Genomic DNA, 22,500 nt, shown 5'->3' on the forward strand with positions numbered 1-22,500 from the left:
ACATGATTAATGTGCAGCAAAGCTGAAACATGTAGACCAACAACACAACGGCTCTTTTAAGAGCCACCCACTTCATCTGAAGACGTTTCCTGTGAATACCAAAAGTGATTAATATAATAATGCTGTTTAGCATATGAGTCAAATGGTTATATTGTATGCAGTTATCTAAGCTATTTATATAGATTAATCATTTAACAGACTCTTTTATCCAAAGCAATTTACAAGTCGGATGATATCACATTTCTACACCGTACGAAGTGTCCTGCGCATGTACACATCGACATGCGGCTCGTGGAGCCGGACCGAACCACCGATCCTCTGATTGCAGGTCGGCCCTGCTATCCACTTAGCCACAGTCGCCCACAGTAGTAATGCACTCTCATCCAGTGCATCTGTCCAATCTGTATTTTTATTTTGTTTGTAGCAACTCAGGGCTCTCCTTGTTGTGGAACTGGGAAACTAAAAGTCCTTGTGACCTTAACACACTTAAAACTCTCTTGTTAATACTGCTGATAATGTACATATCTTGTCTATAAATGTTTACCCCTTTCTTTCTATATTCATTCCATACTGTTTAGACTGTAAATGAATATATATATTACTCTGCCCTTTACTGTTTTGTGTCTCTAGCTATCTATCTAGCTAGATAGCTAGCTAGATAGATAGCTATCTAGCTAGATAGCTAGATAGATAGCTATCTAGCTAGCTAGCTATCTAGCTAGCTATCTAGCTATCTAGCTAGCTATCTAGATAGCTATCTATCTAGCTATCTAGCTAGATAGCTATCTATCTAGCTATCTAGCTAGATAGCTATCTATCTAGCTAGCTAGCTATCTAGCTAGATAGATAGCTATCTAGCTATCTAGCTAGATAGATAGCTATCTAGCTAGCTAGATAGCTATCTAGCTAGATAGCTAGATAGATAGCTAGCTAGATAGATAGCTATCTAGCTAGATAGCTAGATAGCTAGCTAGATAGATAGCTATCTAGCTAGATAGCTAGATAGCTAGCTAGATAGATAGCTATCTAGCTAGATAGCTAGATAGCTAGCTAGATAGATAGCTATCTAGCTAGATAGCTAGATAGATAGCTAGATAGATAGCTATCTAGCTAGATAGCTATCTAGCTAGATAGATAGCTAGCTAGCTACATAGCTAGCTATCTAGCTACATAGCTAGCTAGATAGCTAGCTAGATAGCTAGATAGCTAGCTAGATAGCTAGATAGATAGATAGATAGCTATATAGCTAGATAGATAGCTATATAGCTAGATAGATAGCTATATAGCTAGATATATATATATAGATAGATAGCTAGAGATATATATATAGCTAGATATATATATATAATCCCAATTTGAACCTGAGGCCTCTCACACTCAAAGTGAGAATTAGAACAACAAACCCCTCTGTAAGAGGAAAGAAGATGTTTTAAATCTCTATTTTTGCATTAAAACTGCTCTGCTGGTGTGGGAGCTTGAAGACCACATCTCATGTGGTCTCAGAGACCCACTGCTGCACAACAGGTCATGTTCGTCCACTCACAGTTTATAAAAACCATACAACATACTGCTTTAAGAGGTGGAATAGTATTGAGCAGGATTGAGTTCAGTCTATTGGTCCGGCCCTCCACAACAGTCCCCGTTTATCATGTGGCCCCTTGGGAAAAAGCCCTGCATTTAAACCTCTGTTGTTCAAAGTGAACGATCCAGGACATACAAGAGACATACATGACTCAGCCAACAGTGTGTTGCAGCACACCGTTTACACAAAGCTATTAACTTGTGTTACATTTGACACTTTCATTGCAATCCACTGGACAGCAGTTCCAATTCAATATGGTGAGGATTTTCGAAACACACTTGATTAATGAGGTTGTGCCATCACCCAACATAATACATTGATGCTATCAGCATACATATGCTTATGCAGATGCTATGTGAAATGTTCACATAGCCTAAAGTATAAATATGTTAGAACAGCCCACGCTCAACTTCTCCTCACCGACTACCCTGATAGTTGGGGATTCCATAATTCCTTAACGCACTAAAATCCTGGTCAAGCTCCCATGTCTACTGCACGCGCTCCCAACCTCCCACATGAAGTTCATGTGGCAAGAAATGATATACATTTCTCCAACAATCGCCCTCCACAAATTGATTTCAACCCACTTTTAAACCAGGGGATAGTCTGCTTTTATCAGCTGTCCACGTAATGAGTCCTTAGCCTCCACACCCTGTGTAATCCTGCTCTTCTAAATGTGAGGTCTCTTGAATAAGTCCTTCATTTTGAATGGGGTTCTCAGATCATATATGAGTCGGGTGTTCCACCATGCTTCATATTGTTCCCAAACCTCACTTACTTGCTTCCGCACAGTAAACCCTTGTACAGCTAGCAAATACGCTGATGCTTGTGCTGCTTCCTATTATCTTATTTTGGACTCTGCTGCTCAACTTAAAATCAGAAAACCTAAACCTACAATTCAACGACACCTGTGCTATGAGGAAACTATGTAGGAACAAGGTAAAAAAAAAAAAACATATGACAAAGTATCATTGTTTGTTCGGTTCCCTCCTGCTTAGACAACCAGCAGTACATCCCATTATTTCTACTCTCGGCTCTTGTCCTTTTAGACAGGAACAACATAATGGAACATTTAAATCAGGCTTCAGGTCACATCACAGGGAGTCAGCTTGACTTAGTCTTATTTAACTTTATGGTAAACTCTGGGTGTTTTTAAATGTGCTTTATAAATAAACTATTTGATTTGACAACTGTGTTGTACTCAATTCAAGGAGAGCCCTGAGAGATGCTTTAACAAGCACAACAACAACAAAATACAAATACAGATTGGACAGATGCACTGGATGAGAGTTCATTACTACTGTGGGTGACTGTGGCTAAGTGGATAGCAGGGTCGACCTTCAATCAGAGGATCGGTGGTTCGATCCTGAGCCACTAGCCACATGTCGATGTGTACATGACAGCCTACGGTGTAGAAATGTGATATCTGAATTGTAAATTGCTTTGGCTAAAAGAGTCTGCTAAATGGCTAATGTATATTGATACATTAGATAAACTCTAAAATATAACTATTCCTTTGCTAAACAGCAGCTATTAATCACGTTTGGTATTCAGAGGAAACCTCTTCAGATGAAGTGGGTGGCTCTTAAAAGAGCCTTTGTGTTGTTAGCCTCCATCAGGTGTTTACTTGGAGCTGGTGTACTTGGTCACGGCCTTGGTTCCCTCAGACACCGCGTGCTTGGCCAGCTCACCGGGCAGCAGCAGGCGGACAGCGGTCTGGATCTCCCTGGAAGTGATGGTGGAGCGCTTGTTGTAGTGAGCCAGACGAGAGGCCTCACCGGCGATGCGCTCAAAGATGTCGCTCACAAAGCAGTTCATGATGCCCATGGCCTTGGAGGAGATGCCGGTATCAGGATGGACCTGCTTCATCACCTTGTACACGTAGATGGCGTAGCTCTCCTTCCTGCTCTTACGCCTCTTCTTGCCGGTCTTGGCTGCGGTCATAGAGACGGCTTTCTTGGAGCCCTTCTTGGGCGTTTTCGCGGTGACTTCAGGCATGATTCTGAATTTTTTCGGAGTCGAAAGATGTTTTTAGCAGCACAGGGCGGTCTATATATATCAACTTGATGCAAATTACACTGTGCTGTTGCTTGCAGAGGATTGGCTGTCTTCTGAGCGGGACTGAGCATGTGTCAAATACCTAACCGTTCCTGTGAGCAGATGTCTTTAGTGTTTGAGTGACTAAATTACTGTCGCTGAGACAAAGTTATAAAACATACAGGTTTACATCAATCTAGAGGGAACAAATGGGGGAGAAATGATTTATTGTCTGACAAGAACAGTAAGTAAGGCAAAAAAGTTGCAGCTTATTCTAACAGTGTAATTATGAGACATGAAAGGTTTTGTACTGCACTAAACTGCCTTTATGTAGAAGCATTGTTGGAGGGTGCCGAGAACAGAGGATTTCATTGCCAACGGTGACGGGTTGTTGTCTCTTTGAATGAACATAATATATGATGGTGATGAAACTATTTTTGCCACATTCACACAATTGAACGTGAATAAACTGCCAGTGGTCTTAAACACCGAACTATTTGTATGTATTCATCATATTTATTTCTGTAAATAAAGGCTTAACACACGGTGTTAACATGGTTCACTTTGAGTTGGCCCGTGAAAGTCTTCTTATTTGTTTTCATATAGTTGTATTAATTCAAACTCACACAGACCAGAAATCAAGCTAAACCACACTTTGTAAATGTTTCTCCACTTCATGATTAATGAGAAGAGAAATAGAGAGAAATACATACAGTGAGACTCAAAGAGGCTATAATACAGAGAGAACACCAAATTAATATCTGCTGATATGTCTACACAGACTCACATCATGATTGTCCTCGATATTGTACTTCAGTAATTATAAAAGTACATCTTTGAGTACACAACTTTATTGCTTGACTTTCAGCAACAAGCAGTAGGAGACATCAGGTGGCGCTAACGAGTGTAATTATCACCCTTCAGTTAAAACCAAAGAAGAAGAAAAGCCCCGCCTTTGTCTTCTATCACGTCCTCAGACAGAAAAATAAAATGATATGGCCACACATTTAGTCAATATAGCTGACTTCCTGTTAATAATGCACATGTTGCTTGAAACGTGTCTTTTACAGCATCATTTTAGGGCAACAGAATTGTTCGAAGAGAGAATCCGCCCTCCCCCCACGCCATGTGCTCCTCAACCACCTCCAAAAACAGAAGAGCTGGTTTTAGTCAGACTCAAAATGATTTATTATCCTACTAACGCAAAAACGGTTACAAAGCGAATCACACTATTAATAATATAATGTTTCATGAAACAAACCAAACATGTCCGGCTCACAGTCATTTTCTGTGTCTGAAAATGTCTATCAGCTCAGTGATTGGCTGTAATCCGATAAGCCCCTCCTTGGCCTTTGACCCGCTCGTCAGTCCTCTTCCTTCCTTAAAGCAGCATACACACATATCCTCGCTCGGCCGTCCTTCGTTGCAGCAGACTCTACTCATGTCCTTGAATGGTTGCGACCTGAAAGTCCCTCACTTAACATCAATCTAATCTCTTTCACAGTTCAATAATTCAAGTTCATTGACTACTTGCAGTGTTCAATGCATACAGTGCTTTTATGGTTTAACACTTATATAAGTAAATATACTGTAACATATAATATCCACCACTAGGGGTGCTATTAAACATGCTTAGGATGCTTTTAATACTTAAATTCCTCACAATCATTAGTTCAAGAGAAGTGAACGCTGCTTCATACATTCTGGTGCAGATGTTAAGGATATAGATCAGGTTCAAGTCTTTGCTGATATCACTGCTATCAAATAATAAAACTTGTAGATGCTTCGACTAATTTATTTCTGTGAACCATCATCTGGAAAAATAAAATTATACGAAGTGTGGGTCTAATATTCTCGTTAGTTTAACATGAAATTTGGGGGAAAACTGCTTAAATAATGAGCCACGATGACACAGCAGTCAGACATTTATAACCTGTAAAGTTCCTTACAAAGTTGTGTAATTGACTTTTAGTTCTTAAGTGACACATACTGAACATCCTGGTGAGGTCATGTGACTGTGAGTTAATTTGTGTATCAATGACATCACTTCCAAAATGGCTGCCTGGCTGGTCATCACATTTGACAGAACTAGCTAATTTCAAAAAGCTTGTTTTTGTTGCTGAAGGTAAGTTTCAACACATTTAATAATTCTAATGCTTTGATAACACGTCCTACATTATATCTAAACTATTCTAACCAGGTATATCAAACTAATTAATGTCTAAAAGGTTAGGAAAATATTGTGACAGATACATCAGATCAGGCTTTTAAACTTCTGATTGTCTCAGAAAAAACAATGAGACGTATTTGTCACAATAACAAAAATAGTAATGAGCTGCTCAATTGATTTAACTGATTCAAGTATTTTAATTAAAATATGTTCTGTTGTTGAATCCAAAAGACATTTAATTGATCTGATGTTTTATGTGCTGTTCACAGTTGATCTACCAGAGAAATGTAAATTGTAACGTTAGTTTACCAGATGCGTTGTTATTGTTGTGACAGTGTCTTATTTGTATTTGTTGTTTCCACAGCACAACTTAAAGCTCATGGTCATCAATGGGATCACGCGAGGAGCCCCTGAATGGTATTGAATGTTATAACCATTATAATGATAATCATACTTAGAATACTATTAATAATGCTATTAATAATAATAATAATTCGTTTTATTCATCAAAATAAAAATCTCCATCAGTGCTCACTTTAATCATCAGCAGAACATCAACTACCAGTGAAACATTGTTACTGTAACATTTAAAGCCACTCATGCTTCCCAAAACAAGTGACTTTTATTTGTGAGTATGTTTGATCACCAATAGTATAACTATTTATATTAAAAGTTATTATCAGCAGAGGACATGTTCACAGTGAGCAGCTCTGATAGGAAGTCTGGCTGAACTGCACCATAAGCCTCGACCATCATCAGTGTGTTTGCTGCTCCCGGAATAACTTCAGTTTATTAAACACTGATCAACATCAGATGGTTGTTTTTACATCGAGACTCTGAAGAAACATGTGGACCAGTTGGAAAACGACTTTTGATGGAGCTCTGATGCATTTTAAATCACTTTTAGAGAGAAATTTGTGGGAAAAGCTGCTGATCAGTGCTGTCCACGGCGGTCAGTAGGTGAGGTTTGGAGGCTCCATTTGATATCCATTTGGAGGAGCCATTTGATATCGCTCAAAATTTGAATGAATTCTTTGTAAATATTGGTCATGAATTTGCTAACAATGTTCCGGCTTGTCATGGGAATCCACTGGATTTTATTCCAACAAATGTCCCTATTGTCTCAAATTTTATGCCTTATGCCTTATGCCTTTATGCCTATATCACTTAAGAAATAAGTGATATAATTGATGATCTCAAAACACTTGTCAAACAGGTGAAACAGTCAATATTGCAGCCACTTGTTCACATTTTCACCTTGTCTTTGAAAACAGGTGTTGTGCCAGAGGATTTAAAAATTGCCACAAGGCATTGCAACAAGGACCGATACAGGAGAACATTCCTGCCCTCTGCTATTAGACTGTACAATAAATCACCTTTGGACAGATCATCCTTCAATTGACTACAACACTGCCAACTGTTGTTTTCCTGTTGGTGATCCTTGCACTACTGTTTTTACCTAGTTCGTGAACTTACACCATTCTATTTTATTGTATATACGGTGCATTTTTTATTTTCTTATATTCTGCTCTGTTATCTTATTGTATTTTATATATTGTTCATCTTTCATATTTTTATGTTTACTCTGTAACTTCGTTTGCTGCTGCTACAAACAAATTTCCCCCTGGGGATGAACAAAGTATACATATGTCTATCTAAATGTGAGCAGCTGCATCAGTTTATCTGCCTGGAGGTTCCAGTGAGGTACAAGTGCCTCAGTAAGTACTGTAACTGAGTTCATGTAACATGAGGCTATTGCATACCACCACGGCTCTCTCACATGGTTGACCACAATCTTTTATTTTGAAAGCGGGAGAGAGGAAGTAGTCGTTAGCAGGGAATCGACTGTCAACTATCGTAGAGTGGTCGTGCTATCCAGCTAACTATTTATAGCTCGTGAGCTCATTTGAACCAAAATCCAGCAGCTGAAGAGGGGGTAAGGTGAGTTTGTTTGCTCAAATAAACAACGTTACGGTTTCCCAAGTGATCTTCGTTTGTTTTACTATCGTAACAGGTCGAGTGGTTTCCGGTAACATTGAAGCCAGCGACGTTAACGTTTGCCGCTAGCGAGTTAGGTACTTTGCTAGGCTTGCAAGGCAATGAAGGCAAATATTGGCCATTTTAATTTCCTGCCAAGGATTAAAATTGTATTTGCGATTGAAATGGATCTTACAATTTGTTATAAAGTCACACGTGGTGACTTTGTTATAATTTTTGTATAATTGAGATTCTTTAACAGACAGGAGATTAGCAGATGAAAAGCTTTAGCTTGCCACTCTTTGTTGCTAGGCAACGGAGTTCTCTGCTGGGTGTCCGATGGTAAAGCCTGTAATTACATTAGTGGAGCAAAAACACGCATCGTCGTGACAGGATCGTATATGCACCATGCAACCTATTTAGCTCATGCGCTTGATTCTCCATATTGCTAACCGAAAAGAAGATAAATAATAAAGTGCATCTGTCTGTCTGTCTGTCTGTCTGTCTGTGTATGTCTGTCTCCCTCCTCTGGACTCTTGTCAGGATATACAGTAGTTCACCATGTTGGTTCCGATATTCACACTGAAGCTCAACCACAAGATTAACCCTCGCATGGTGACTGTTGGGAAGTTTGATGGAGTCCACCCATGCCTTACTGCAGCCACACAGGCTGGAAAGGTGAGGGGAATAAACATGTTCTCTGTTCCAACATCATTTAGCTGAATTTGTAATGAGCAGAAACTGTATTACATAGCATGGCTGCTGCCTGAGTCCATGCAAATTCTTTCATCTTTGTATTTTCTACAAATGCCTTTTCGTGGCCTCGTTATAACATTGTGGAAAGCGAGGGACCATATTCTGAACTTTTACTTCCACATTGTTTCTGTGCTGGCCCACTGTACTTGCCTGATATCAGACAGCATTGAGAGGGTCGATTCAAAGGTCTGGACCCAGGCAACAACTTAAAGAGTACTTCACCATATGTCTCTTAGACTTACGCTCATTACAACACTTTCGATTATACCTTTCTTACTTTTCTGCCTCTGTTTCTCTCTGTAAGGTTTTTATCCATAACCCTCATGCTCGTGGTCAGAGACCTGTGGCCCACCGCCTGAGCCAGAGCGCCCAAGACTCTGACATCTCACTCCTCAACATTAACCAGGCAGTCACATGTCTGACGGCAGGAACACTGGGACCAAACACCACGGGGGACACGCTATTGGTGGGATCCCAGACCAACCTGCTGGCCTATGATGTCCATGACAATGCTGATATTTTCTACAGAGAGGTGAGTGGAACTGAGAATAGGTGGAGGGAAAACATTTGGTTGAAGTGGTGTCTCTCTCCAGGAATGAAGTCTAAGACAATGCAAAGTGTATATTGGTTAAATGCATAGAGGTTACAGGTAGATAAACACAGGTGTGTTGTTGTGTGTGTACATGTTCTGTTTTTATTGTAAAGAGCTTTGTCACTGTGATTTGAAAGGTGCTTTTTAAGTTTCTTTAGCAACCCGAGACAACACTGACCACTACATTAAAGGACTCAAATCCCTGGTATACATATTTGCTTTTAATAGTGACCGGGTGTCAAAAACCATAAAAGATAATGTATATTTTATCGTCCCACGGGGAAGTTAGTCTCTGGCTCCAAGCCGCTGCATCACACAACACTCTTTCCAGCGTCACAGTGCAAATACATGCTTATAACACTTAAGATCATAGATCATACATGCACTCATGCATAAACATGATTAATTCCACATGTTGAATGTGAGACAGCGGTTCTTTAAAATAATACTACGTAATAAAAGAGAATATTTTCAAATGATAAAATCAGGTGTAATCAAACCAGATAATAAATAACCAAGTTCCAATATTTCAGTCCTCAATAAAATCCCATCGTACTTGTTGCTACATAATATTTGATGGAGGATGGAATGAATTCATAGAAAGCATTGTTATCATTTTGTAAAAAGGTTGATAGAGTCCCAAGCGATGCACGAGTGTAACATTTGTATTCACGACACACAGGTACTGTTGTGTTGTCCAATCTGGCCCCACGATGTCACTGTTGTCTCACTCTTACTAGAGTACAGACGCAACAAGGGAAACAGTTTGTTAGTATGTGTTTTCTCTCACAGTAACGTGATAAACGTGATGGTGTAGGAACAGTGCAGAGCAGTATTTTCTTTGACATTTGAGAGTTTTGATGACAGCTGCTGTACCTGAGGCTACTGATGATGAGGGAGCATCATTTTAAAGCACAATAATGACATGGCTAGCTCAGACAGCGTCAACGGTGAAGATACTGTCCCAGTAGCGGTCCCAAGAAAGTTAGGACGGATGAGGGAACCTCATATAATTATCTCAATGGCCTCAACCTTGCTGCTACAAAAAAGGAAATGTCTGGCCAAATTGCCAAGTTAGTAAACCAGATAATCTCACAAGTGTTGCAACATACACAACCATGTTACAATGGTCGCAGGAAAGCGACTGTGATTTGTGATTACTGGGCTTTGGTAGGTGTCAGTCTATGAGACACGGCTCTAAGATAGTACAGTACGAACATGAAATATAACATGTTAAGCCAAATATATATAAATGAGGTTTGAATTAAAAAATCTGCCATAGAAAAAATGTATTGGAAAAAATATCATCTCATAACATATTAGCATCTATGCTGTTTCTGTGTCAAACTGAATACTTACAAAATGACAACAAGCAGCAGTGCTTTACACTCTGGAGACGAGCCTGGCTGTCGACATGTTGTACAGTACTCCATTTTTAAAGGGCCTTGTGTCTGTTCTCTCTGTGTGTGGGGGGTGTAGGTGACGGATGGGGCCAATGCTATTGTGTTGGGGAACCTCGGGGACAAACCGAGTCCTCTGGCCATCATTGGAGGGAACTGCGCTTTACAAGGCTTTGACCATGCTGGCAATGACCACTTTTGGACAGTAAGAACACCAAGGCAACATTTTAATATCGGCACAGTCTGTCTTACATTCAAGAAGTTGGTTTCATTGAACAGCAACGCACAACTTATGAGACAGTGACACCTCACCAAAATGTAACCAGTTTGATTAACAGCACATTTCCATGTGTTAAATCTCTGCAGACCCAGCCAAGATTAATAATTATTTGTCTGAATCAACTAAATAAATGTAATAATGAAGTTTCTTGTTTTTAGGTGACTGGCGATAATGTCAGGTCTCTGGTACTATGTGACTTTACTGGCGATGGAAAAAATGAGGTAAGTCCTGAAGCTGTGCTGATGCTGCGTCTGATCACAGAGCTTTGTCCCACATCTTCCTCCTCGTGTTCTATAGCTCTCTACTTTGAAAATGTTAACAGTTGTGTCTGAACTGTAGACATGAGTTCAATGAAAGATTAATTCATATTGAGAGCTATTGTGTTTCCAGCTTCTGGTCGGCTCAGAGGACTTTGACATCAGAGTATTCAAAGAGGACGAGCTTGTGTCTGAGATGAGTGAGAACGAGGTAAACTGATGCAATGTGTTTCACTTTTTTAAAAGACTCTCCAGAAAAATCCATCAAAACTAACAAGTGTGTTGTTGTTGTTTTTTATTTTAAATAGTGTTTTGTACCGGAGACAGTCGCACAATAACACTTGAAATCACCAGTGCACTGTTACTAGTTTCCCCTCTGTCCTGCTCCCTACAGACAGTAACGTCACTGTGCCATATGCATGACAGCAGGTTTGGCTATGCCCTGGCCAATGGCACTGTGGGAGTTTATGACCGCAGCGCCCGCTACTGGAGGATTAAGGTACCGTAATCATTTCTGATAGTGTCGTCTTGGAATAGAGGGGCTAACCTTATCGGAAAAAAATAGGTATTAGCAACTAGTGTTGTAGTCAAGACCACCTAAACCGAGACCAAGTCATGACAAAAGCCAGAGTGTATCGAGACAGAGACAAGACCAAAACGAGTCTGACTGAGACCATCAACAGGTAGTCTTGAGACCGGTCTCAAGACCATGACCGCTGTAGAGTTCTTCAACACAATGTTGACAATGGTGATCTTTGGCACTTAGTGGGTGTCGTTGTTATCATTGTTTCCATCAGCCTTTCCCTCTGAAAGCCTTAGTTCTGTTTATTCTATGTCTATAGAACAACCCTATCATGTTGTATGTCCTTAATCATTTGATGCTGTTAGAAATTTGAACTGACTCACCCACTAAGGGCCTTTTGACTTTAAATGTAATGTGTCTCCATTTCCTCTCCAATCAGTCCAAGAATCACGCAATGAGCATCCATGCCTTTGACCTGAATGCTGACGGGGTGGTGGAGCTTATCACTGGCTGGTCCAATGGAAAGGTCAGCTCACAACCTAGCGGGCCTGGCATTTCACACAACAAGTCTTTCATTTCCACACTGTCTTTAGTTCGTCTTCAGTGTGGATCACGTTCTCCTTTTATTTCAGATTGATGCTCGTAGTGACCGCACAGGCGAGGTCATTTTTAAAGACAACTTTTCCTCTTCTGTGGCCGGAGTGGTGGAGGGAGACTACAGGTTGGATGGACAGATACAACTTATCTGCGCCTCCACAGAGGGAGAAGGTATGTTGTCTGCCTGTATGGTTTCTGCCCACATATGCATGTATGAAGACGTGTTGGAAATGGTTGGATTTAGGCCATCCTGTGTGAATGGATGAATGCTTTCTGTCACTATATTCTTTTTTGGGGAAAACAAACACAATTTCTTGCTCTGTGATTGTTTGTGCCCTTTCTTATCAGCGCTAATATACCACTAACTCCCTACCAACTGTCAGAAGGAGGAGAGTTAGTGTGTGTGAGTGTGTGTGTTCACATACTAAGGTAACCCAAATTACTAAATATTGTAGTGCTGTCACCTGATTTCAATGACATTTTATTGAATCTTATCTGCGGTGCATTTGTGACTCTGATCTATTTGATCTCGTGCAACTAGCAGATCATTATTTCCACTTCCTGACTACTTCAGTTCATGTAGAGATACCTAAAAACAAATAACCACATTACCATGAGCTTCAACTGTACCGTAAGCTTAATTCAGACATAGCATCCAAACATGCTGAACGTGGTTTGTGAGATCTGACCATTTAGGGTTGAATAGGAATGTCATCAGTGTTGTAAATGTGTGTATCTTGTAGTCCGTGGTTATCTGCCAGCCAGTAAAGACCTTAAAGGGAATCTCATGGACTCCAGTGCTGAACAGGACCTCATTAGAGAGCTCAGCCAACGCAGACAGAATCTGCTGCTGGAGCTACGCAACTATGAAGAGAATGCCAAGGTACATTTATGTATTATCGTACAAACACAGAGATGAGTAAAATCCCCTTTTCACATTTTTCTTCCCTTTGTCATTTCATTTTTGTCATAATTCTCTGCATCGCTGTTTGTTTCAGAGATGGCAGACTTCACACAGATAATCACAGGATTCTTAATTGACATGTGGCTGTACATTGTTGTATATGCTTAACATCCACACAAACTGTGCTGTTGTTTCAGGGTGTGTCAGAGACAAACAGTGGGGTGGGTGTCATACCAGCCAACACTCAGCTCCAGACAGCGCTGTCAGTGAGGCCTGCTACAGAGGCTCAGAAAGCTCATGTAGAGCTCAGCATTTCAACACCAAATGGTAGAGTGTATTAGCAGAATTTGTGTATTAGCTGAGAATTTCCAGCATGTCAAGGACAGGGCAAATACTCTATAGTCCCACGTCCCTGAATCTCTCCTTTATCCTCTCCAGAAACCATCATTCGTGCAGTGCTAATCTTCGCAGAGGGGATATTTGAGGGGGAGAGTCACGTCGTGCACCCCAGCGCTCAGAACCTCTCGGGCTGTGTCCGAGTGCCCATTGTCCCCCCAAAGGATATACCAGTAGATCTGCACATTAAAGCCTTCGTTGGAGGGAAAACTAGGTAGGATGTGTGAGTAAGTAAAGTACATGTGCTGTCGTGTATTAATTGCATTTTTCTCACCATGTAATTAACCACCTTCACTGCACTTCATTCTTTTTGTCTTCTCCAGCACCCAATTCCACGTGTTTGAAATCACTCGTCAGCTGCCTCGTTTCTCCATGTATGACATCACAGTTGACTCCTCAGCTGCTCCGCCCACTGGAAGGGTCACCTTCAGCATCAACGACCGACCACAGAGGGTAGGCTGATCAGTCCCACAGCATGTCCAAGGCAATAACGTCCCAATATATGTTTGCTAATTACGATCTTATAGTAATGTATGCAATTGTTTACATCTGTGTGTGTGTGCGCGTGTGTGTGTGTGTGTAGGTGGTGATGTGGCTGAATCAGAACTTCTTGCTTCCAGAAGGAGTAGACAGCCCTGACATCACTTTTAATTCTCTAAGAGGGGGACTGTTGTCCATCAGTATGGCCAGGAATGGACAGGTACAAACACACAACAACTATAAGTTCAGCCATATCACTCTTACACATTACACTTCTGTGCACTTTTTTCTGCCAGTTTTAACTTTGCATCAACAAGAGAATCAAGTGCTTGAGCTTTGCAGCTCAAAACATAAACATTGAAACATGAAATCACTGTGATTCGTTATTACCAACAACATCAATGTGACTTGTTTATTTATATTGTACAAAGTCAATTCAATTCAATTAAATGAATTACATTAGTGAGGTTTGTGTTGTGCATACTTTGTTTTTGTTTTTTGCTCATAAAGAGAAAATTGTGACCGTATAAATAATTAGACCTTACCAAGAGTGAGCAAAACATTCAGGTTAATTTGCATCAAGTTACAATAGCTACTGACATTTCCTTTTTTTAAATAAGCTAAAATCAGATGCTTAATTAATCCTTAATTTGCCCAATCAGATCACGCTGAGAACCGATGACATTGACCTGGCAGGAGATCTGATCCAATCACTGGCCTCCTTCCTGGCAATAGAGGAATTGTCAGCAGAAGCAGACTTCCCCGGATACTTTGAGGAGCTACACACCACACTCACTGAGGTCTGGCTCTAATGACATTGACACCTCTACTGTCAAAAACATTTCATGTTGTATATTCCACTAGTATTCTAAGACATACCGTCCATCCATCCCCAGATGTACATTGACCTGTACATGTGCATTGTGATTACAACTTTGTGTAAAAGGCTTGTCAGGGCTGAGCTCATGAGAAATGAAATCTTTATTCGTCCGGAGAGAGAATGTAGCTGTTGCTGTGGTTTCATAATGAGTCTTGAATATCTGCGATGCAGGTGGATGAGTTCCACTCCGTCCATCAGAAGTTAACTGCAGCCATGGCCGACCACTCCAACTACATCAGGAACATGCTGGTGCAAGCAGAGGATGCTCGCCTTATGGGTGAAATGTGAGTAACCACGACAGACGTACAGCAAATTGAACTGGTCCCATTTATAATCATTGTCAAATACTAAATGTGATGTATGATTTCTTTAGGAAACATTTACGTTGATAACATTTTTTTATGGTTGCATGCAATTTAGGTCAGCCACTTCCCGAGCTGTGGTACTGTGCATGCTTGTTTAAAGCCAGCAAAGAGAAAAAGCCATCAGCAGACCCTCGCCTACCTCCAGCGTTGCAACAATAGAAAGGCAGTCTAAAATTGGCTTACTTTCCCTTAAATGTTACCATGACAATTCAAAATGTCTGCTGGGAAAAAGGTCTACTGTAGTGCAAACACTCTTCACTGGTGGTTTCTGAAACAAAAGAACGATTGTATTTAAAACATGAAGGACAAATACACAGTTGCTGATTAATTAGGTACACCTAGCTAAAACTCGTACAGTCTAATACAACAGTCCGACATTACATCCTTCTGAATACAACTTCATGGACATTTTGGAGGCTGCAGTTTGTGGTGCTGTTGTAATGAAAGGTGCTTCTAATATTTAAAGCACCCTCATTGATATAAATGCGACAGACAAAATATTAGAAATGCCTTTCAGTATAATACTTTACAATCCAACTGCACCACAACACTTCAGAGTGAGCCCCAAATTGAATCAACACCTCTCTAAGACAGTTTCAACAAAAACTGAGTGTATATTTCACCGTATATATATATATATATATATATATATATATATATATATATATATATATGTGTATTGATAAGATATTTTCTGTTTAACCACAGGACTGTTTCTCTTCCTCTTCTCCCCGTACGCTCTCTCTGTTTTTCTCCCTCGCTCTCTGCAGGACAACTATGAAGAAGCGTTACAGAGAGCTGTACGATCTAAACAGGGATCTGGTCAACGAGTATAAAATCCGCTCTAACAACCACAATGCATTACTTGCCTGCCTCAAGTCTGTCAACCAGGCCATACAGCGGGCTGGTAGACTCCGAGGTGTGTGTGTGTGTGTGTGTGTGTGTGTGTGTGTGTGTGTGTGTGTGTGTGTGTGTGTGTAGGTGTGTGTGTGTATGTGCGTGTGTGTGAGTACATATGTATGACACACTGTAACAACCACAATTCCTGAACAACTGCATGTGGGCTGAGTCAAGCCTAAGTACAATCAATATTATTGTACCTGGGTAGGTTTTTGGATGGAGTGCATGCGTGTTGCTGGTCCAGATGTTGGTTCTTTCTAGTGTCGATTGGACATATTCAATGCGTTGCTGATGTCGGTGAGGGACTACAAATGCTTTGCAGAGTACTTGAGTACGGCTCACCCTAGATACCAGACTGGAAACCCTCTGTTTCAGTCTCTCCTAACTTTTTTTTTTTTTTTTTTTGGAAGCATGCAATATGTAGCATATCTGGGATGAGGAGAGTTTTGACTTAGCAGGGAAACAACACTCACGACCACATGCTGTCATTTTTGTGCTGGCTTCTTCAGATTTGGCTCTGAACTGTAGCTGTCATCACTTAATGGTTATAAACATTTAGCCACAAAACACCAAACATCCCTTGACAAGCAAAAACGGTGGTATTTATTTTGTTCATGGCAGTAATGCAACATGAAAAGCCAACTATATGTACATATATGTATGTATGTATGTATTCATCAATAATATCAGAGTATATAGGGGGATCCTTAAGAAGAAAACTAAACAGCCATTTAAATACTGATTTCACTATCAAATGGCAACGAACAAAGCTCAGAAGCTTAAAAGCATCTGTTTCATCCTCTGTGTCGTTACAAGTCGCATACCTGTCTTGTCTCCTCATATTAATCTGTCTGTCGCTCTTCCTCCTTACCTCCAGTCGGTAAACCCAAGAACCAAGTGATCTCTGCCTGCCGAGACGCCATCAAGAGCAATAACATCAACGCACTCTTCAAGATCATGAAAGCTGGCACTGCATCCTCCTGAGGGTGGAAGGGGTGGTGGTGCACGAATGGACAAATAGATTGAAAGTGCAAGCACAACTACTCAGCACTGTAATGTTGAACTTGACCTATTTCAAGCATGGCACCAGCAAGGATTTTCCCCCCCAGAATGATGAGACGAGGACATGAGAAGGGACGCTGTTTGGAGCCTTAATCTATCTTTTTGCCTGGCAGCAACATTTGGTACGAGCTCCATAATACCTTTTTACTGTATGTGAAGACTTGAAACTCTCCTGGCTCACAGAGATAAAATGCTGACTACAGGCTTAGTGCGCTTGAAGGAGCTTGATTTAGTGCAGTTAAAGCTCAGCTAGATAGTTTGGAGAGTTCAGCTGGAAGAAAAGAGGTAGTGGAGTGCTTCCCTCAGACTGTTTCTCAGAAGCAATGGAAGAAAGATATTCAATGACGCTTCAGAGGAATTCGTTTTAATGCATTCATCTGACTGCTGTCTGAAACTCACGCAAAGCAAAACAAAACAGTCTTTTCTTCAGTTATACTCTCGCATACACTGTCTGACAGCATCAGTGGAGTTAAGTGGAATGCCCTTTGAATGTAGACGTTTTCCAGGTAGCGTTGCACATCTGTCATGAAAACCTTTAAACTTCAGGAAAGAATGTGTTTCCACTAAAACACGAGGGTTTGTAGGAAAATGAGTATCTGCTGGATCGGCAGCCTGAATGTTTGATTCAGCTGACACAGTGATGTTTAGAGAGAACACAGCTGGAGCGAGACAGAGAGCAGCTTCATTGAAATCACTAGTGGCCCTTATGGTTCTGTGTGACGGCTCAGGTCTCTGCTCCCAGCTGTTGTGCAAGAAAACTATTTTAAATGAACGGATGTTAGAGGACCAGCGCTGTGTGTTTCACTTGTTTACCTTTTGTAGATTGTACACAGAGATTGCAAATGTATAATTGTGTATTTGGCAGAAACTATTATTAAATAAACTTTTGTTTTAAAAGTATGTACGTATTTGCTGTCTTTGGAAACGTTGTGATCTCTGCTAGAATTTAAGGTTCAGCAGGTTTGAACAAAGTTTGGCTGCACGGCATGAAATTTAAATAAGTGACCCACCAAGTGGTCGTTGCTTGTATAACAGGAAAAAATTGAGAGGGACAATTATAATTAATTGGGAAAATGTGGCTTCCCATTTTTGAACATACATTTAAACCATGCTGCATATTTCCAAGGGTCTTCCATTTTATTTTAATTGTGTATTTGTCAGTTAAACTGTACCATCCACACACTACATCCAGCAGTAAGGACTTTCTGCTTGTCCAACCTCAACTTTCCTACTTTTGGTATCGTTCTGATTGGATGCACACATGTTCCCACACACACTGTATTCTATAGGCGCTACATGTGGTTCAGTAAAGATCCAGTCTCTAGTCGTAAATTACTGCTCTCGTGCTGTGTCTCTCCCATATGACTGGGTAGCTTGGCCTAGTATGAAATATTTAGCTGGCGTTGATCTCTGACTTCCTTGTAGACCTAAACTAGAAAAAGACATGTCTAATTATCATAACTTCAGAGATCCACACTCTGCACTTTTATTTAGTCCTCTCGTCTATTTCTCCCTTTGTCCTCCCTAGTTGCTGTGTTGGCATCTGGCTTGAAGTCGCTCTGGCCTTGTTTAAGTCACGTGGTCAGGCTAAAGGATGATGGTGTTGCGTTCAGGTTCTCTTGGTTGGCTTGTTCATCTGATGACTGGCTCTTAAATTCCAAGACATTCTGATAACCTACTTTGGACAGACTTTATAGTTGTATCACCTCTTCTTGTTATCGCTTTGTTTAGGATATTTTTGTATTTGTTTTTTTTGTCTGTGGATGTTTTACCGTTTTTTTGTAGTAATTAAGGTCTCATTATGGTCATTTTGTCTCTCGATTAAAAAAAAAAAGACAATACAACCTAAAACTGACAACAAGCAGTGTTCATTATTTTGTGATGAGTTGATTCTACACCAAGAAAGTAATTTATTATATTATTATTAAAAAATTAGTTTATAACTGTCTACACTTGCAGTTATTTCGTTGATTGTGAATATTGACTATTCCCTACAGTACTTGAAGGCAACTATGAGCGCAGCCAGCAGCTGACGGGCTCAAAGCCAGGTAACTTTTCTAACCTCCCTTCTACACACACACACACACACACGCGCGCACACACGCATGCATACAGTCGCTCATCTTCTCTCATTGGGTGTTTGTCTTTGAAATCAGTCTTTTTGTGTGTCGGTGCGCAGAGTGGAGCCTGTGGTGCAGTTGCACAGATGTTTTCAGTTCGACGTCCTCCTCCGTCTCGTCTGGTAAGTTTGAATGACTTGCATGGATCGGGGAACATTTCACAACAATTGTAGTTATACAACCAGGCAGACTTCTGGTTGCTTCTGTAAAACATGCGGAATATAGTCCTATTTGTCGAGAAATTATAGGCGAGAAGTTTTGCGACGCTGTTGGCCATGCTTGTGTGGAATTTGCGCTCTGAGATAAATAGCTGAGATTAGACAGTCACGGTTATAACTGCGTTTTTAAGGAATGTCTGCCAATGGTATGAACGATTGGACACAGTGTTCTTAGACAGAGTTGGTTATGCTCACTTACATAAGACACGGACACTCCCCCTTCTGAACGGAGTTATGAATAATGGAAATCAAGAACATACTTTCTGCTATTTATCAGCCAACAATAACGTCTTGGATTATTTTATGATTATTTGTTTTGTCCTGGTTACTACCGTACTTCGAGGTCATGTGAAGCAAGTTATGTTCGGAGCTCAGAATTCAGTCACATTTAGCCAGTTTTAACTGGATGCCAGGACACCTTGTGACGTACAAATGACAAAAACATCTTTCTGAAAAATAAGTAAGCACGTTAATAAAAGTGAAGGGGAAAGTAGATGATACAGTATATTTCTCCAGTGAATCAAATTTGCTTTTTTTTGCCACAGGAGCATCAAAAATAATCTGCTGATTGATATCATTAACAAATGAGGATCATTTATTGTATGAAACAAGATGAGAGAGAGCTTCACAATAACCTCAGCACATCGTCCTTAGAGCAGACAAATGGGGCAAGGGACAAGTAACAATATATTCTATGCAACAGGGATCATCAGTCTATGGAAATGTGTTATTGTTGTTGTCCAGGATGCCCCCACCCTTGGGTGCCTGAGGAGAAGGGGAGGATGGAGCCAGACAAGATGGTGATATGAGTTTTTACAGACAAACTGTGAAGTTTGAGGTGCAGCAGGGAACAGGAAGAAAAGTCACCACATCTTTTCTTCGAAGTCTGCAGAGTTTCCTGCAAACCCAAGTCTGGTCTGTATCAGGCTCCACTGCTGTCTGCAAAGCAGTATGAACTGCGCCAGCCCCATTCCACTGCATGCCCGTTCAATACTTAACTGAAGTCAGCATCTTCAGAAGGAACCGAGGAAGATGGGGACCATCAGGAGAATCCTCCATGTCAAGGGAGATGTGCTGTGCACGATGCTGCTACTGGTGCTATTCTGTCTGCTGCTCTATGCCCATCAGGTAAGGATAGAACCAATCACAGCATATGAAGGGGTAGTTTTAAAAAAAAGTACTTAAGTATTTAAACATGTCCAATCAAATCCCATCCATGTTTCCAGGTTGTGCTCTCCTCTGGGTGGGACAGACCTGTGTGGAAGCTGGCGATCCATGGCTCTACCAGCTCCAGCAGGACATTGCTTGGCACTAGCAAAGCCAAAGCAGGCCAGGAGTCTCCAGGGGTATGAGCTGATCTGGTTTAAGTTATAAATCTGTGTGCCTGTTTGCATGTAGGTATCAGAATCCAAGTATCTTCATAATGTAAAATGGATAAAATGATAATGGGTGCACGAAAAGATAAGACTTCATATCTAGCACCAAACAGCAGGGCTGAGTGTGACGTGCTGACCCGAAGGTGCTGCAAGAAGGTCATCATTTGTTCGTCTTGTCCTCATTTATATATTTGGGAAGTTCACATCCCACATGCGATGCTCTTTGTGCTCACAGAGCGTGTGGAGACATTTTCACAGTGTCTGCTGCTGAGCTGAAATTCACAACCAGTGTGAGAGCACTGCACAGTATGTGCTGTGTGGATACACATACTGCATAATAGAGTGCATCAATGTATGTACGGTACACACAGTATGCATTTATGTTTGCGTGAATGTCCATCTGTACTGATCCACAGATGGTCCAACACAACCTGGAAGAGGTAAACATGAAGCAGTATGGACAGAAATTATGATGCTCGTTTTCAATGTCATTTTAGATTTTTAGTTTTTATACTTCTTTTGCACATACAACTTTAAGATCGCATGTTCTTGCTATAGAAAATGTCCTCCAACTTCTGTCTCACATCATTTTTCCTAATTAGCAGATCCCATCCAGCCCTTCAGAGACACAGCTGCCTCCGTGCAAACCCCAGTCCAAGTCCCAACCTCCTGTGTCCAAGTTGAAACCTCCTCAGCTCAAGTCCAAACCTCGGCAGCCCAAGTCCAAACATCAGGTCAAATCTAAGGGGAAATCCAAGTCTCAACGGAAAAATGCTGTCCCAACTAAGACCGTTGGCAAGCCCCTGCCTACGTTGCCACCATTTGACTTTGAGGGCTATCTGAGAGAAAAGGACAACAGAAACTTTAAGCTGCTCATAGACCAGCCGGAGAAATGTCACATTGGAGGAGCAGAGGGGGAAGCAGGAGAAGGAGGAAGTAAAGGGTCTACCACTGCTCTCTACATGCTCATTGCGGTGAAATCTATCCCTGCAGATTTTGATAAACGTCAGGTAAAATAAGACATGTTGTATGTTGGACATTGCCAAACACTGATTTGTAAATGGTCAAATGTGCTGTGACTCAGTACATAAGTTGGGCTGTATTTTTCACACAAGCTATTTTGTGTATGAAAGCTTGTTGCTTTTGTTTTCTTTGCTATTTGGTTCACTCTCACTGTTCTCAGTGTCGTTCATAACAGCAGCCAGCAGCTGTTTTCTGTTAAACAGTTCTGATAAACCCACTGGACTCTACCTGCACAGCACTAATCTGCAGATGGATCGAGTTAGCAACTAGCTGGTGAACACAGTGGAGCATTTAGCAGCTAAAGAGCCCGATATTTCCTTCAGGAGTTGGTGGAGACTAAAACTAGAGATAAGAGGAGAGTGAATATTGGACTTACATTTGACAAGTAGACATGTGGGTAAAAAAAAATCAATTAATACAAGTTCAATCTCAGAAACCATCTGCTTTCTGACGACGCTTCCTATGCCCAATATTTTCAGGGTTCCAGTGTAGCCAGCAGACATATGCAGGCATCTGTTTATAGAGGTTGTTTTAACAGATCACTGGCATACAAGCCCCATATGCTGCCAGTGCTGCTGATGAGCCCAGCTGTTGCCATTTTACTG

General features: G+C 40.9%; 4 protein-coding genes across 6 annotated transcripts in view; 3 read left to right on the forward strand and 1 right to left on the reverse strand.

Annotated features, from left to right (window-relative positions):
• Positions 1-468, forward strand: part of LOC306777381 (uncharacterized protein) — a 1,467-nt gene extending 999 nt beyond the window's left edge. Inside the window, exon 1 of the mRNA XM_079268464.1 lies at positions 1-468. This exon is cut by the window's left edge and continues 999 nt beyond it. The gene's annotated coding sequence lies outside the window, so the exon portion shown is untranslated.
• A 2,737-nt stretch (positions 469-3,205) lies between these two features.
• On the reverse strand, positions 3,206-3,580 carry LOC306777409 (histone H2B-like; the record flags this gene model as incomplete). Its single annotated transcript, XM_079268499.1, has 1 exon — positions 3,206-3,580. One exon carries the CDS (start codon positions 3,578-3,580, stop codon positions 3,206-3,208), a length of 375 nt encoding a protein of 124 aa, XP_079124625.1.
• Positions 3,581-7,624: 4,044 nt separating this feature from the next.
• On the forward strand, positions 7,625-17,947 carry bbs2 (Bardet-Biedl syndrome 2). Its single transcript, XM_079268366.1, has 18 exons — positions 7,625-7,730; positions 8,310-8,444; positions 8,827-9,054; positions 10,594-10,719; positions 10,953-11,015; positions 11,185-11,262; positions 11,446-11,550; positions 12,014-12,100; positions 12,207-12,342; positions 12,915-13,054; positions 13,273-13,402; positions 13,514-13,685; positions 13,795-13,924; positions 14,055-14,171; positions 14,614-14,751; positions 15,003-15,115; positions 15,967-16,115; positions 16,974-17,947. Exons 2-18 carry the CDS (start codon positions 8,328-8,330, stop codon positions 17,078-17,080), a joined length of 2,136 nt encoding a protein of 711 aa, XP_079124492.1. The 5' UTR covers positions 7,625-7,730; positions 8,310-8,327; the 3' UTR covers positions 17,081-17,947.
• Positions 17,948-19,238: 1,291 nt separating this feature from the next.
• b3gnt9 (UDP-GlcNAc:betaGal beta-1,3-N-acetylglucosaminyltransferase 9) overlaps positions 19,239-22,500 on the forward strand; it is a 5,716-nt gene continuing 2,454 nt past the window's right edge. For 2 of the 3 annotated variants that reach the window (XR_013771976.1, XM_079268377.1), the window contains exons 1-4: positions 19,239-19,400; positions 20,241-20,624; positions 20,723-20,842; positions 21,475-21,882. Coding sequence is in view for 2 of the 3 variants with exons in the window: in XM_079268377.1 (XP_079124503.1) it covers positions 20,529-20,624; positions 20,723-20,842; positions 21,475-21,882 (624 nt within the window). In the remaining variant the exon portion in view is untranslated. The remainder of the gene's footprint in view (positions 19,401-20,240; positions 20,625-20,722; positions 20,843-21,474; positions 21,883-22,500) is intronic. The other variant, XM_079268378.1, reaches the window with a different exon arrangement.

Source organism: Melanostigma gelatinosum (assembly GCF_949748355.1).
Source record: "Melanostigma gelatinosum genome assembly, chromosome: 1".
Classification (NCBI taxonomy): domain Eukaryota; kingdom Metazoa; phylum Chordata; class Actinopteri; order Perciformes; family Zoarcidae; genus Melanostigma; species Melanostigma gelatinosum.

What these genes read in the sequence shown, in the direction of transcription:
- bbs2 (XM_079268366.1), top strand. Translation starts at nt 8,328, where the DNA reads ATGTTGGTTCCGATATTCACACTGAAGCTCAACCACAAGATTAACCCT. An exon ending in CTGAGATGAGTGAGAACGAG is followed by an intron (nt 11,263 to 11,445) that starts GTAAACTGATGC and finishes TGCTCCCTACAG; the next exon opens with ACAGTAACGTCACTGTGCCA. An exon ending in TTCGTTGGAGGGAAAACTAG is followed by an intron (nt 13,686 to 13,794) that starts GTAGGATGTGTG and finishes TGTCTTCTCCAG; the next exon opens with CACCCAATTCCACGTGTTTG.